The sequence below is a fragment of the Desmodus rotundus genome, chromosome 9 (assembly GCF_022682495.2).
Source record: "Desmodus rotundus isolate HL8 chromosome 9, HLdesRot8A.1, whole genome shotgun sequence".
NCBI classification, from domain to species: Eukaryota; Metazoa; Chordata; class Mammalia; order Chiroptera; family Phyllostomidae; genus Desmodus; species Desmodus rotundus.
Window position 1 is genome coordinate 43,241,331 of NC_071395.1, and position 15,019 is coordinate 43,256,349.

A 15,019-nucleotide genomic window follows, 5' to 3' on the forward strand; every position below is an offset into this window, starting at 1 on the left:
GCATCACGTACCTCCAGAAATGTCGTTTCCTTGAACAGCAAGCAAATCACCTGCAAAAGCCCAAATCATGTATGTCATCTTGAGTACCCTCTTATTGACAAATCCATTTAGGGTTTTCATTCTTTTTTAAAATTATTTTTAAAGATTTTATTTATTTTTTAGAGAGGGGAAGGGAGGGAGAAAGAGAGGGAGAGCAACATCAATGTATGGTTGTCTCTCATGCACCCCGTACTGGGGACCTGGCCTGCAACCCAGGCATGTGCCCTGACTGGGAATTGAACCAGCGACCCTTTGCTTCTCAGTCCAGTGCTCAATCCACTGAGCCACACCAGCCAGGGCTCATATTTCTTTTAAAAGATTTTATTTTTAGAGAGAAGGGAAGGGAGGGAGAAAAAAGGAAACATCAGTGTGAGAGAGAAACATTGATCTGTTGCCTCTCATACATGCCCCACCTGGGGACCACACCTGCAACCCAGGCATGTGCCCTGACCAGGATTTGAACCAGCAACCTTTCGTTTTGAGGGATGATGCCCAACCGAGCCACACCAGACAGGGCTTCAGTCACTCTTAATAGTAAAATATACACCACTCTTGTTGACTGCTGGTGTGATCCTGGCGGGTTTTGACAAGATGGTGCTGACAAAACAAATGAACGAAAAATTAGTTTTAAGGCAAAAACTATAAGAGGATAAAAAAACATAATTTACCTAAGGAAAAAAAACAATTAAACACGTATACACAAGATAATATTGAATGAGAATATAGGACTACTAACTTGACAAAATTACACAGTTGATCTGAAAATCCATAATTACAATGGGGTATTTTAATATACTGTGTGCTCAGGAAATGAAAATCACAATTGTTATATACAAATTGTATAAAGAGTTAATGAAATATTTCTAAGAACTTACAAAAGATTTTGTTTGACAAAAATGCACTGTTTTTAATCACAAACACACAATTGAAAATGTACTGCAGAATCACATACAGCTGTGAGCATTGGGAAACATCCATAATTTGCCTGATATGAGAAAGGTGTTTTTTCTCACACGGATGGAATGAGTTAGAGAAAGTACTGCACAGGGCAGCAGAGGATCAAACTCCAGAGTGGTTCTTTTGGACCGCATCACTGCAGCTGTCAGAGTGGAATCAGGAACACGTGGTCGCTAGCTGTATCAACTGAACAAGGTGTCTACTAATTAGACCTCATATGAATACACTTTAGAGATGATGGAAGTCCAAACATCACAATACTCCAAACCATGAAAGTTCAAATTAGTTGCCTGGTGGACACACAGAAGATTACAGGAAAACTGAAACAATGGGTTTTCACATAGACCTTAGGAAGATATGTGTGGAAACCTACATCTCTGAGAAAATGGGACTCATGCAGTTGATTGTGGTTTTGAGAACACTCTTTATTGGCAGAGCAAGAAGTCAGAAAAAGGCTGGAAGCAGATGTCCTCACAGCTCCTGTGCATCTGTCTCCTTGCCTGTATGGCGGCTCCAAAACCTGACTAATGCCTCCTGTACTTCTGTATTCCAAATCTCACCCAAGTGAGGATTTCGGTTAATTCTAACATGGAACCTGTTTTCCTGTAAAAAACCCCAACAAAACCAGATCCTAGAAAATGTCATGTTACCCAGGTGATTAAACACAATTTAGGATAGCCATCTCCAATTCTACATTTTATTGTCCAGTAACAGGTCTATCCTAATGCAAAGTCTATTATTCAAGGCCTAGCCCAAAGGAATGACAAAGAGCAAATAGCCAAAGATGTAAATACAGTTCACCCTTGAACAACATAGGTTTGAATTGTGCAGGTCCACTTATTCGTGGATTTTTTCCAAGTGACCCACACAGTCCACACATTAGCTCTGCAGCTGGGAATCGATGTATGCAGAGGGCTGACGGTAGTTATACTCGGATTTTCAACTGTGCAGTAGGTCAGCACCCATAAACCCTGCATCCCGTCATTCACATCAGACTCTATGATAAACTCTGCAATATTTACAAACTTATATCATCTTTTATTAGCAAGAAAAATGGAATAAGGGTCTTCCTGCCAAAACAAAAAAGTAGATTTTCTCATAAGATGGACTATACAAGGGCCTGGCACAAATAATGCCCCCTTTTTATTACAAAATTGTAAGCATATAACTCTGTAACATAATAATATCACACTCAGGCACACCACATGACATTTTAGGTGACACAGTCAAATTGCTGTCCATCTCATGTGAGACATTCACGTACCCTACCAACCACACTCAGGCAAGCCTTACTTCTGCTGGGCCCTGTATAATGGCTAAGGGATATACAGTACTTGGCCAGGAGGCCAGTAGGAAAATCCCAACAAATCCCAAAATAGCATTTATTTATTTATTGACAGCTCCTTATTTACAAACAATGGAAACATAAAAATTAAACCTACCTGTTTATTAGAAATACACTTGAATTTACCTATAGATCAGCCTTCAAAATGGAAAGAGAAAATGTTATTAACTGATCTAAAATGAAAATACCTATTAATCTTATGTAGTATTGCTTAAATAGTATCGCCTCAATGTTCATTTTTGGAAGTAGTAAACATCCACAGTTCAGAGGTCCACCTTAAAAATGAGGCACTGATAAAGAGAATATAGTTATGACTTCATATTATAGTTCTGGAACATTATACATGGATTAACTTGTATCAGGCTTTCTCATAGTACTTATATTCATAGGGTTTCATTCCAATGGGAGTTTCCACATTGAGGATGAAGGCCAGCTGATGTCTTTTCCACAGTCTACATTCAAGAGGTTTTTACGCAGTATGAGTCCTTTCATGCCTCCTGAAGGAACTAGGACGACTAAAGGCTTTCCCACATTCTTTACATTTGTATGGTTTCTCACCAGTATGCATTCTCACGTGTCCTCGAAAGGTAGTACGGTAAGTGAAGGCTTTCCCACATTCTTTACATTCAAAGGGCTTCTCTCCAGTGTGAGTATTTTCATGTGTTCGAAAGGATGTGTAACAACTGAAGGCTCTACCACACTGTTTACATTCATAGGGCTTCTCTCCAGTGTGAGTTCTTTCATGTATTCGAAATGAACTGGGAAAATTGAAGGCTTTCCCACACTCCTTACACTTATAAGGCCCATCTCCAGTGTGCACTATCATGTGTGTTCGAACACTTGAGGGAGAAATGAAGGCTTTCCCACATTCTTTACATTTATAGGGTTTCTCTCCAGTGTGCTTTCTCATGTGTCCTTGAAAGGTTGTGCGATAAATGAAGGTTTTCCCACATTCTGTACATTCGTAGGGTTTCTCTCCAGTGTGAGTTCTTTCATGTATTCGAAAGGAACTGGGCCAGCTGAAGGTTTTACCACACTGTTTACATTCATATGGCTTTTCTCCAGTGTGAGTCCTTTCATGTGATCGAAAAGAACTGGGACAACTGAGGGCTTTGCCACATTGCTTACATTTATAAGGTCCATCTCCTGTGTGTGTTATCATGTGTGTTCGAATGCTTGAGAGAGAAATGAAGGCTTTACCACATTCCTTACATTCATAGGGCTTCTCTCCAGTGTGAATTCTTTCATGTATTCGTAAACCTAGAGGAGAACTGAAGGTTTTGTCACACTGTTTACATTCATATTGTTTATCTGTGGTGTGGGTCCTTTCATGTCTTCGAAAAGAACTGGGACAACTGAGGGCTTTACCACATTGCTTACATTCATATGGTTTTTCTCCAGTATGATTTCGTTCATGTATTCGCAAACCTAGAGGAGATCTCAGAGATTTACCACACTCTTTACACTCATAGGGTTTCTCTCCAGTGTGAGTTCTTTCATGTGCTCGAAATGAGGTGGAACAACTAAAGGCTTTCCCACATTCCTTACACTTATAAGGAGCATCTCCAGTGTGTGTTATCATGTGTCTTCGAAAGGTTGTGAGCCACGTGAAGGCTTTCCCACACTCATTGCATTCATAGGGCTTCTCTCCAGTGTGAGTCCTTTCATGTCTATAAACAGATTTGTGGTAACTGAAGGCTTTCCCACATTCCTTACATTTATATGGCTTTTCTTCGTATTCGTGATACTCATAAGGTTTGTGTCCAGTGTGAGATCGGATGTGCCTATTAAAGGATGAAGGACGCACAAAGACTTTTCCACACACACTGCATTTAAATGGTTTTACTCCAGAAGAAATCTGCTCGTTCAGATTAAGATTTAGAATCTGGCTGATGGTTTCTCCACACTGACTACCTTCTTTGCTTTCATAGAGTTTTTCTACCATATGATCTCTGTAAAAACCAAAAAAGCACATTATTAACAATTTCTTGTTAATTTCCTATTTACTAGTAGGGTATTGGAATTATATTTTTATAGTTTACAACAGAAGTGAAAGTCATCTGACCTAGGACTTGAGGATAGCTATCATGGAAACAGTGATATTAATATATGAGGTTAAAGGAAATAAATCTGAAGTAGGAGTTGTTTTATTTGTTCATTTTTAAAAGTTCATGACATTCTAGAATCCTCATGTGGAACAGTGCTGTCTGTTGAGTGACTCACCTTAGTTTTCTCCCTTGGGTTTTATACTGATTTTCAATGTTATGATCTTCCCATTTTTCCCCTAAATGAAGACCTAGAAAAACAATTCCACATTATTACAAACTGGAGAAAAATTATTAGATTCTAGGTGTATGGTGAGTTGTAACCATGCTTAGTTTATTTACTAATATATTCCTTTTCCACATGTTGAAATAATACTGATGTATAAGAAATATTTGTTCTTAGTTAGAGGAATGGTGGTATGAGAGGTCCCCTTGAAGTTTCCACAATTTGAACAGCTATAATTCAAGAAAGGATTCCCTGCTCACTGCACGAACACATCTGTGAGACCAAGTAATGAAACATGAAGGTGGGCAAGTGGAAGCAAACTGAGGGGTTAGAAGGGAGAAGAGCTGAGATGGTCCCAGGGACAAAGCCCAGAGCTCACAGCCCGGAGAGGCCAGGAATCAGATTGTCACTAGTACTCCCTTCACCAGGGAGGGCCAAAGAGATTCAATGAGAATCCTGCAGGAGTGGGCAGTACATGCTGCGGCTGAACTCAGTGACCTGGGCAGGGATAAAGCACAGAGGTACAGCCACAGTTGTCTGGCAATCGACATTCCAGACAGAGAGACAAAGCCACAGAGCCTGGCTGCCTGCCCTCACCCTCCCTTCATCCTCCAAGAGCTAGCGACAGAAGTAGCTGTAGCAGTGAGTGTCAGGTTGCAGAGCACATTATCTGCAAACCTGAGAACTGGTACTACAGAAACACTTTTCCTCTGCAACTCATCCCAGGGTCGGGTGGAGATACAGAGGGGAAGCTGCTAAGATCTGCCAGACAACATTACTGGGAGAGCAAAGCAACCAAGGCAGCAGCTAGCTTCCCCCAGCTCACCCCACCCCCACTCATCATGACTACATTGCCCCAGTGTTGGGCTACAGGGGACGGCACTGAGATTTCGTTACATTTCCCTGCAGGGTTAGTCCCTAAGACCAGGGTGAACACAGAGGAAAGCCCACCTTCCTAGGGAACACATTTTCCACCACTCTGAAGAAATCTTAAAAGCCAGAGCAGTGCAAGAGATCTAAAAAACTTGTGCTTCGGCATCACCTACTAGAAAACAATAGAAACGCCTCTTATCAATCCTGCTAGAGGAGTGACACTCATACACACATGCTTACACAGAGACGGAATCCATCAAATGCCAAGGTAACAAGGCAGCTCAGGAAGAAAATGAAAAATCTTCAGAAAATAAACTTAAAGGCATGGAAATGTGATTTAAATGACAGAGAATTCAAGACTGCAATTCTGAAAAAACTCAACAAATTACAAAAAAACACAGGCAGTTTAATTAACTCGAAATAATATCAGTAAACAAAAAGAGTACTTTACCAAAGAGACCGAAACTTTAAAAAAGAATCAAATAGAAATTCTGGAGATGAAGAATTCAATAAAAGAGATAAAGACCAGTGAGGCCCTGGCTGGTGTGGCTCAATGAATTGAGCACTGGCTTGCTTCCAATCCAAAAGAGCGCTGGTTTGATTCCCTGGCAGGGCACATGCCTGGGTTGTGGGCTAGGTCCCTGGTTGGGGGTGTGTGAGAGGCAACTGATCTATGTTTCTCTCACACATTAACGTTTCATTCCATCTTTTTCTCCCTTCCTTCCCCTCTCTCTAAAAATAAATAAATAAAATCTTTAAAAAAAGTAAAAAAGAACCAGCGAATTTAGGAAATAGAAATGACTGGATGGGGGAAAGAATCACTGACATGTAAGACAGAAACCTAGAGATGACACAGAGAAAAGAGACTTGAGCATTATGAAAATTAAAGCACTCTACAAGAACTATATGACTCCCTCAGAAGCAATATAAGAATAATAGTCATACCAGAAGAAAAGAAGGAGAAGGGAATGGAAAGCCTAGTCAGAAAAATAATCAATGTGAACTTTCCAAACCTATGGGAAAGAGCTAGATACTTGAATCCAAGAAGCAAACAGAACACCAAATTACCTCAATTCAAAAAGACTTTCTCCAATGCACATTGTAGTAAAACTGTTAAAAATTAACAACAAAGAATTCTTAAGGTAGGCTGGGAAAAGAAGACAGTAACCTATAAAGGAAATAAAGGAAAGCCCATTAGATTATCATTGGATTTTTCAGCAGAAACCCTTCAAGCTAGGAAAGAGTGTAATCAAATATTCAAATTACTGAAAAGAGAGAAATACCAGCCCAAAATAACATATCCAGCAAAGTTATCCTTTAGATACAAAGGAGAAATAAAGACTTTGAGGACCTCTGTTGCAGGAAATAATCAAGGGGGTTATTCTACATGAAACAAAGAACAAAAGGTTACAAATCTACAAGCAAGATCACTAACAGGAGACAGAAGCAGGATATTATAACCCTTTTTTATAATAGTGTACTATACACTTAAATATCACATAAAGGCTAAAGGAGGTGATAACATTAAAAAAGAGGAAGAGCCCTGGTTGGGTGGCTCAGTTGGCTGGAGCATTGTACCATATACCAAAAGGTTGGAGGTTCAATCCCTGGTCAGGGCACACACCTAGGTTGTTTGTTCAATTCCCAGTCAGGGCGCATACTAGAGGCAACCAATCAGTATTTCTTTCTCTCTCTCTCTCTCTCTCTCTCTCTCTCTGAAATCAGTAAGCATATCCTTAGGTGAGGATTTTAAAAAAAGAAGATGAAGGCAATAGCTACTGCAAGTTGGAAGTAAGCTCACAGCTTAAATAGGGATTATTTGTGACAACAAAAATACAAAGGGGGAGTGGGTAAAGGTCTGAATTTACAAAGGGGGACAGAGATTAGATGCATTCAGAAGAAAGAGGACTAGTATATGCATGTATATGAAACTTTCTTTTACATAAACCAAATGGGAACCAAACACAAAAACCCAAAACAGACATGTAACTTAAAGGAACAGGAAACAGAGGGAAAAAGTATAGAATATCACCAAACAAAAACAACAGATAGAAACACAAAGGAGAAGAACCAATGGGGAAACAGAGTTATCAGACAACAAAAGACAAATGACTATAGGAAATCCACATACAATCAATAATTACCCTAAATGTAAACAGACTGAATTCACCAATAAAGAGGCACAGAGTAGCAGACTGGATAAAAAAATGAAACCCAACCATATGCTGCCTCCAAGAGACATATCTAAGCTGCAGAGACAAAGGCAGATTCAAAGTGAAAGGGTGGGAAATGATTCTTCAAGCAAATACCATCCACAGAAAAGCAGGTGTAGCCATACTTACACCTGACAAAATAGATTTCAAGATAACAAAGGTAACAAGAGACAAAGGTGGGCATTTTACAATAATAAAGGGGACACTATGTCCAGAAGATATAATGCTTCTTCTTAGTATATATGCACCCAATCACAGAGCAATGAATTATATAAAACAACTACTCATAGAACTGAAGGGAGAAAGAGACTAAAACACAGTAACAGTTGGAGACTTTGATACTCCCTTGACAGCTCTAGATAGATCATCCAAACAGAAAATCAGTAAAGAAATATTGGCCTAAATGACACAGTAGACCACATGGATGTGATTGACATTTACAGAGCCTTCTGTCCCAGGACACCAGATTACACGTTCTTCTGTAGTGTACATGGAAAATTCTCAAGGATAGACAATATGTTGGGACACAAAACTAGCCCCAACAAATCAAGAAGACTGGACTTATACCAACATATCCTCCTATGATAATGCTTTGAAATTAGAAATCAACTGCAAAAACAAAGCAAGAAAACCCACAAATATGTGGAGATTAAACAACATGCTACTAAAAAATAATGGGGTCAAAGAAGAAATAAAAGGTGAGCTCAAAAGATACATAGAGGCAAATAAGAATGACAATACAACATATCAAAACTTCTGGGATGCAGGGAAAGCAGTAATTAAAAAATGCTTGTTCTCTAATTGACAAATTAAGTAAGAATGTCATAATCCCTACCTATTGAGGCCAGGTTCCTGTAGGTTTCCCGCATCACATTTCTATAGAGTTTCTTCTGTGAAGGATCTAGTAAAGCCCACTCCTCCAGGGTGAAGTCCACAGCCACATCTTCAAAGGTCACTGAGTCCTAAAACATTGCAAATATGTGTATAGTAGGATTCATGAATCTGACAGCACCAGAGATTTATACTCAACTTATACGAAGGTTACATATGATTCTGTGGTCTCTGAACATTGTTTTATGCCTTGCTCAATAGAAACCTACTCTGCCCACACTTACTTCCTCATAAATTTAACAGCATCACGAATACATGCAATTTATGCATTTTTGCTGGGATCACTTTAAATATTATTGTTCTCTACTGGCAGGGTCTACAGCATCTTGGAAAAATGACAGAAATTCTACACAAATGAAACAAATATCATTTTAAGCACATCACTTCCTTGTGAGAAAAACTCACCTCCTCATTACCTACTACTTACTCAGCACTCCAATATATACAGGGTCAAATCTACGTAAAGTTTTAATGAATAAAAAAAGTGAAAAACTGGAAGCTTTTTCTTCTGTTCCCATCACCAAACACGAGAGTCCAGGCAGCCTGTGTAAATCCAACTTGTAACAAGGATTAGCTTGCCATATCAGCCTGAAATATTCTAGCCATTAAAAGTAGCCAGATCCAGTTGACTAAATGAAAATATTCTTGTAAAGAAGTAATACTTTTAACTTTTGTAATATTTATTACAGACTCATTTTCCCATTCTTTGTTCTATTTCATGGAACTAGAAGTTATTCAGAAGTTAGGGCTCAGACAACTTAGCATGATATGGCATGCTAAAAGAGCAAGGCAACTTAGACATCCACAAACATCCTACACACACGAACCTCGGGGCTGCTTCACACCAGCTTTTAGCACACATCCTGAGATGACAAGGTGCTAGAAGAGCTCTTTTGGTCAAACCCTAACAGCGTTCCCTGGCTCTTGCTGACCTGGAAGAACAGGTTAAGAGCTGCACATTGCAATGGAGTTCACTGAAGTCCACAATGGTTTGATGGGCTACCTGTAATTATAAAATCTTATTAAAAAATTGTTTGCCAAGGACAAATACAAATCTTAAAGGATTCTCTAAAAATGGTAGAAGCCTTAGTCATCTGAACAAATAAACTTATTTCAACTGTAATAAATTAGTGAACTTTTTGCCTTATTCTACCTGTCTCATGGCTGAATTTTAAAAAATTTTATTTATTTATTTTTTAGAGAGAGGGGAAGGGAGGGAGAAAGAGAGGGAGAGAAGCACTGTCGTGTGAGATACTTGCACGCCCCCAACAAGGGACCTGGCTCATAACCTAGGTATGTGCCCTGACTGAGAAACAAACCAGTGACCTTCTTGTTCACAGGCCACTGCTCAAGCCACTGAGCCACACCAGCCAGGGCTCATGGCTGAAATTTTAAAAATGAAATGATCAGATCTCTGGTTGCATTTCACTATATATGTGGATGTGTGTCTACTTTCAGAATATACTAACAAAATTGGTTTGTAAAAAGTTCTGTTTAATTAACTTAAACTAATCCAAATGTTTTTGTCCGTTTCTGGAATAATACTTGGTATTAAAGTTCATTAAAATAGGCAGGTCTTTAGAGTTATCAACAAAAACAAATTAGAATGATGGGTGACTTTGTTTAACATCTCATAAAAATTTTTGTGGGTAATCTAAACATATTATTGAGAACAAGTAAAATAAAAAGACATAGGTATGGACAAAAAGTTTTTAGGTGAAACTTTTTAGCAACAATTATATGTATTTAAAAATAATTTCCTAAAATCTTCTGCTAACTTGGCAATCTTTTTGTTTTTGGGATGGCACCCAACCCACTGAGCCACACCAGTCAGGGTGAAAGATTGTACTATTAAAAGGGGCACATGTTTCTTGAAATTATGAAATATATTCATAAATTTGCCAATCTAAAAATAAAAACTGATGTAACAGTTCACAATAGCTTACTTAATTTTCATTAGAAACTGAGATTTTTAAGGGTGGAAATTCCAAGATATGTAATTGAAACTACTAGGAATAATAAGGGAAACAATTTTGAATGCAAGAAAAAAATATGTTTTCAGTAAAAGAAAGTATAAGGTATGGAAATGTGTTTTTGAGGGAATTACAAGGAAAGTTGTAGAAGATTTGGGATGCCCATTGCATAGTATTACAATTCTTAGCCAGAGTAATCAGGCAAGAAAAAGAAAAAGACATCCAAATTAGAGAGAAATAAAACTGTTACTATTTGCAGATTGCATAATATTATTATAGTGTAAGCCCTGACAGTTTAAAAAAATTTTTTTGTAATGAAAGTGCCAGATGTAAAGCTTTGGTTGCCGAGGCATCCATATCAAAAAATTATCCACTTAGAGAGAGCTATCTCTAAGTGCCTAATTTATACATTAAACTTGCTATACTCTATGAATTCCCAGAGTGATCTTGGATTCCTTCAGATGTTTACATAGAAAATCATGTCATATTCAACAAAGTCTCATCATTTCATACCTTAAAAAACTACTAGACTTCTGGCCAAGGTGGAGGTATAGGTAGATACACTTTGCCTCCTTGTAAATCCAAAAGAAGGACAACAAATTTAAACCAAAAAATAACCAGAACTTCCAGCAAATCAAACTCTATGGAAGTCTGACAACCAAGTTAAAGAAGAAACATTCATTTAGACTGGTGGGAGGGGTGGAGTCAGGCAGCCAGGGAGGAGAGGACACCTGGCATGGTGGCAGACGGAAGACCAAGTGGGCAAGGGGGCAGCTGGCAGACTGGGTAATCCCACATTTGTGTGGGGATAAACTGGGAGTAACAACTGGGGAGAGAGACAGACTACACTCGCAAGCAACCTAGGGTTCCAGTGCAGGAAAAGAAAGCCTCAAAACCTCTGGCTGTAAAAACCTGTGGGGGATACAGTGGGAGAAACTCCCAGCCTCACAGGAGAGTTCACTGGAGAGGCCCACAGGGTCCTAAAACGTACACAAACTCACCCACCTGGGAGTCAGCAGCAGAAGGGCCCAAATTGCTTGTGGGTAGCGGGGGAAGTGACTGAAAGCCTGCTGAGAGCCGAACAAGTGGTACTGATTCCTCTCTGACCTCTCCCCGACAGAGTGCCACAATCCAACTGCATGGGTTGCCCCACCCTGGTGAATACCTAAGGATCTGCTCATTACAATGCCGAGACAAAGAAATATAGCCCAAATAAAGGAAAAGATCAAAACTCCAAATATAGAACTAGGTGAAGAGATAGCCAACCTATCAGATGCACAGTTCAAAACAAGGTAATCAAGGTGCTCACAGAATTGGTTGAGTATGGTCGAAAAATAGAGGAAAAAGTGAAGGCTATGAAAAGTGAAATAAAGGAAAATGTACAGGGAACCAACAGTGAAGGAAAGGAAACTAGGACTCAAATCAACAGTTTGGAGCAGAAGGCAGAAATAAACATTCAACCAGAACAGAATGAAGAGACAAGAATTCAAAAAAATGAGGAGAGGCTTAGGAACCTTTGGGACAACTTTAAATGTACCAACATCCAAATCATAGGGGTGCCAGAAGGAGGAGAGGAAGAGCAAAAATTGAAAACTTATCTGAAAACACAACGATGGAGAACTTCGCCAATATGGCAAAGGAAATAGGAAGTCCAGGAAGCTCACAGAGTCCCAAAGAAGTTGGACCCAAGGAAGCATATACCAAGACACATCATAATGACATTAGCCAAGATGAAAGATAAGGAGAGAATCTTAAAAGCAGGAGAAGAGGAGACAGTTACCTACAAAGGAGTTCCTGTAAAACTATCAGCTGATCTCAAAAGAAGCCTTACAGGCAAGAAGGAGCTGGAAAGAAGTATTCAAAATCATGAAAGGCAAAGACCTATATCCAAGATTACTCTATCCAGAAAAGCTTCCGTTTAGAATGGAAGGGCAGATAAAGTGCTTCCAGATAAAGTCAAGTTAAAGGAATTCATCATCACCAAACCCTTATTATATGAATTGTTAAAGGCACTTGTCTCAGAAAAAGAAGATCATCAAAAACTATGAACAGTAAAATGAGAACAAACTCGCAACTATCATCAACTGAACCTAAAAAACAAAGCAAACTAAGGAAACAACTAGGACAGGAACAGAATCACAGAAATGGAGATCACATGGAGGGTTTTCAGTTGGGGGGGGAGGGGATGGGGGAAAAGGTATGGGGAATAAGAAGCATAATTGGTAAGTACAAAATAGACAAGGGGAGGTTAAGAATAGTATAGGAAATGGAGAAGTCAAAGAACTTATATATATGACCCATGGACATGAACAAAGGTGGGGGGTTGGAATGCTGGTGGGGGGGGAGAGGAGAGGAAAAAAATGGGATAACTGTAATAGCATAATCAATAAAATATATTTAAAAAAACTACTAGACTTCAAAAAAAAGTATCTGACTTCTTAATTCTTCATATATAGTTTATTTAAAAGAAACAAATTTATATATACCACATTTTACTTTGTTTTTAATTAAGTTTTGCTACTTTAAATTTAACTTTTCTCAGATTAAATTATTTAAACATGAGTTTAATAAGTGTTTAACTCTAAGATTTAATTATTTAAACATGAATAAGTATAGAAGTACAAACTATAAAATATAAAAATTTTCAGTTCTTTTTGTAGCAACTAAAATGGAAGAGACATAGCTTGTTTCTTCAGTTTATTCACATTGGGGATATTGTGTAGTTCAGGGGTTTGCATTTAATCCTGAAACCTACTAGGAGTTTCAAAGATTTACAAAGTTCAAGTTGTTTTTCTCAATCAATTCAAATAAAAATTCATTTGCTTTAAGAATAGTATAGTCTTTTAAATATTGAAGTTCTTTAGGGCCATGCACATACAAAAAATGATCTGAAACTGAAAAATGTGCCAGGGAACTTATATATGCCCATCTCATAGCCTGAGATTCTGTTGCCTAAAATGAAACAATAATTCTTTTGGTTCCAGGATTTCATTGTCTTACAAACTTATTTCTCAATCAACGTACATTTTCAAAGCCTAAGAAACCAAAAATCTTACATATCACACAGGAAATAAAACTGTGTACTGCTAAAAGAAACTACAGTTAAATGACTGATATATTCAATAGACAGAGATACCTAGTGAAAAGAAATGCAAATATTAAAATCAGCTCAGATAAAGCAACCAGCAGTTAAGAAGAAAAATCCACATTCAGAAAGTTAAACACACTCCCAAGCTTGGAGTCTAGACACTGCTGGTTGAGTTAGGACCCCTAAAGTAGGTGAGTCCCTGCGGAAGGACCACAGGTGACATCTGAGCCCCAGGAGTTAACTCTGGGAGCTCCATCCACACCCTTCCCTCTCTCCTAAGCGCTGAAGCCCTCCCTCCCCCCAGGCTTCCATTCTCGGGAATGAGGAACCTCTCAGCCTGGTTCTGTTTAAGGGTCTGACCTAAATGAAGTCCTAAATTCATAAACCCTTTGTCCAGGAAACAGAACTCCTGACCTTCACATACTTTCTCCAGTATCACTATTGGGTAGAGCCAGGTACTTATACACAGACTTTGTCAATGTCATGGATGCAAAAAATGTCAAAAAAGGCTAGGCCTCAAGGAGGGGGTGGTGGTGTCTTGGTTTGGAGTCACTGGTCTCAGGCCTCTGCTTTCCAGTAACAATGTTTTGGACACCATTTGTATTTTAAATGACATTAACCCAGTGTTCCAAGAATCCAGCAAAATCACTTAAGCCAAAGATTCCTGTGTAAGGAGGAAATAAAGTTGTAGGGGACTTTTACTAGTCCAAGAAGGAAACCCACAAATACGTATTCCTATCAGAAATAAAAATGTCAGTTAATTATTATGTCGAAGAAACTGATTTGTAAACAACCATATTGGAACACTTCCAGGTGCTGTAATTCTAAGCCCTGACATGCCATTTGAAATCACCCAAAAGACAAGGACATCAGAATATTACTACACCCATTGGGGGGTGGGGGTGGGGAGGGAAACAAAAATGTTAACTAACATTTATTTTGTTAACTAACAAAATAACGAAATATTTTATGTTTTGCCCTTAAGTTCACCTCTTTCTTGCCTCTTTGGAAATGCTTTTTACTGTACCCCAAGCTCTAATTTATTGAAAAGCTAGTAAATAAATCTTTTCCAAGTGACAAATGTAGGGAGGGGCAGTCCTGGCCTGGACTTGTGCTGAAAGCACTCATCACCCAGCAGCTTCCCAGGGGGGACCCCCAACGGACTTCCCAGAAGGTGCCTGTTCCTACAGGAACGATTGGGGTTTGAGGGTGGGGGGCTCGGGGATTACATACAACGTATTCCAGGTGGTTATTCCCGGCTTTCCTCTCATGTAAAATATACACAAAAAGAAATCTTTGAAAAGAGCCATCTGTGACTCAGTGGACAAATGATAAAACACTGCGTCTCTGTGAAATGCACTGCGGAGGA

The 15,019-nt window shown here is 38.9% G+C and overlaps 1 protein-coding gene across 1 annotated transcript in view; it reads right to left on the bottom strand.

The window, feature by feature from the left end:
* Positions 1–344: 344 nt before the first annotated feature.
* LOC112301368 (zinc finger protein 791) overlaps positions 345–15,019 on the bottom strand; it is a 28,295-nt gene continuing 13,620 nt past the window's right edge. Inside the window, exons 3-5 of the mRNA XM_053911859.2 lie at positions 8,534–8,660; positions 4,565–4,637; positions 345–4,293 (exon numbers count right to left, since the gene is read on the bottom strand). Coding sequence (XP_053767834.1) covers positions 2,811–4,293; positions 4,565–4,637; positions 8,534–8,660 — 1,683 coding nt within the window. The 3' untranslated portion in view covers positions 345–2,810. The remainder of the gene's footprint in view (positions 4,294–4,564; positions 4,638–8,533; positions 8,661–15,019) is intronic.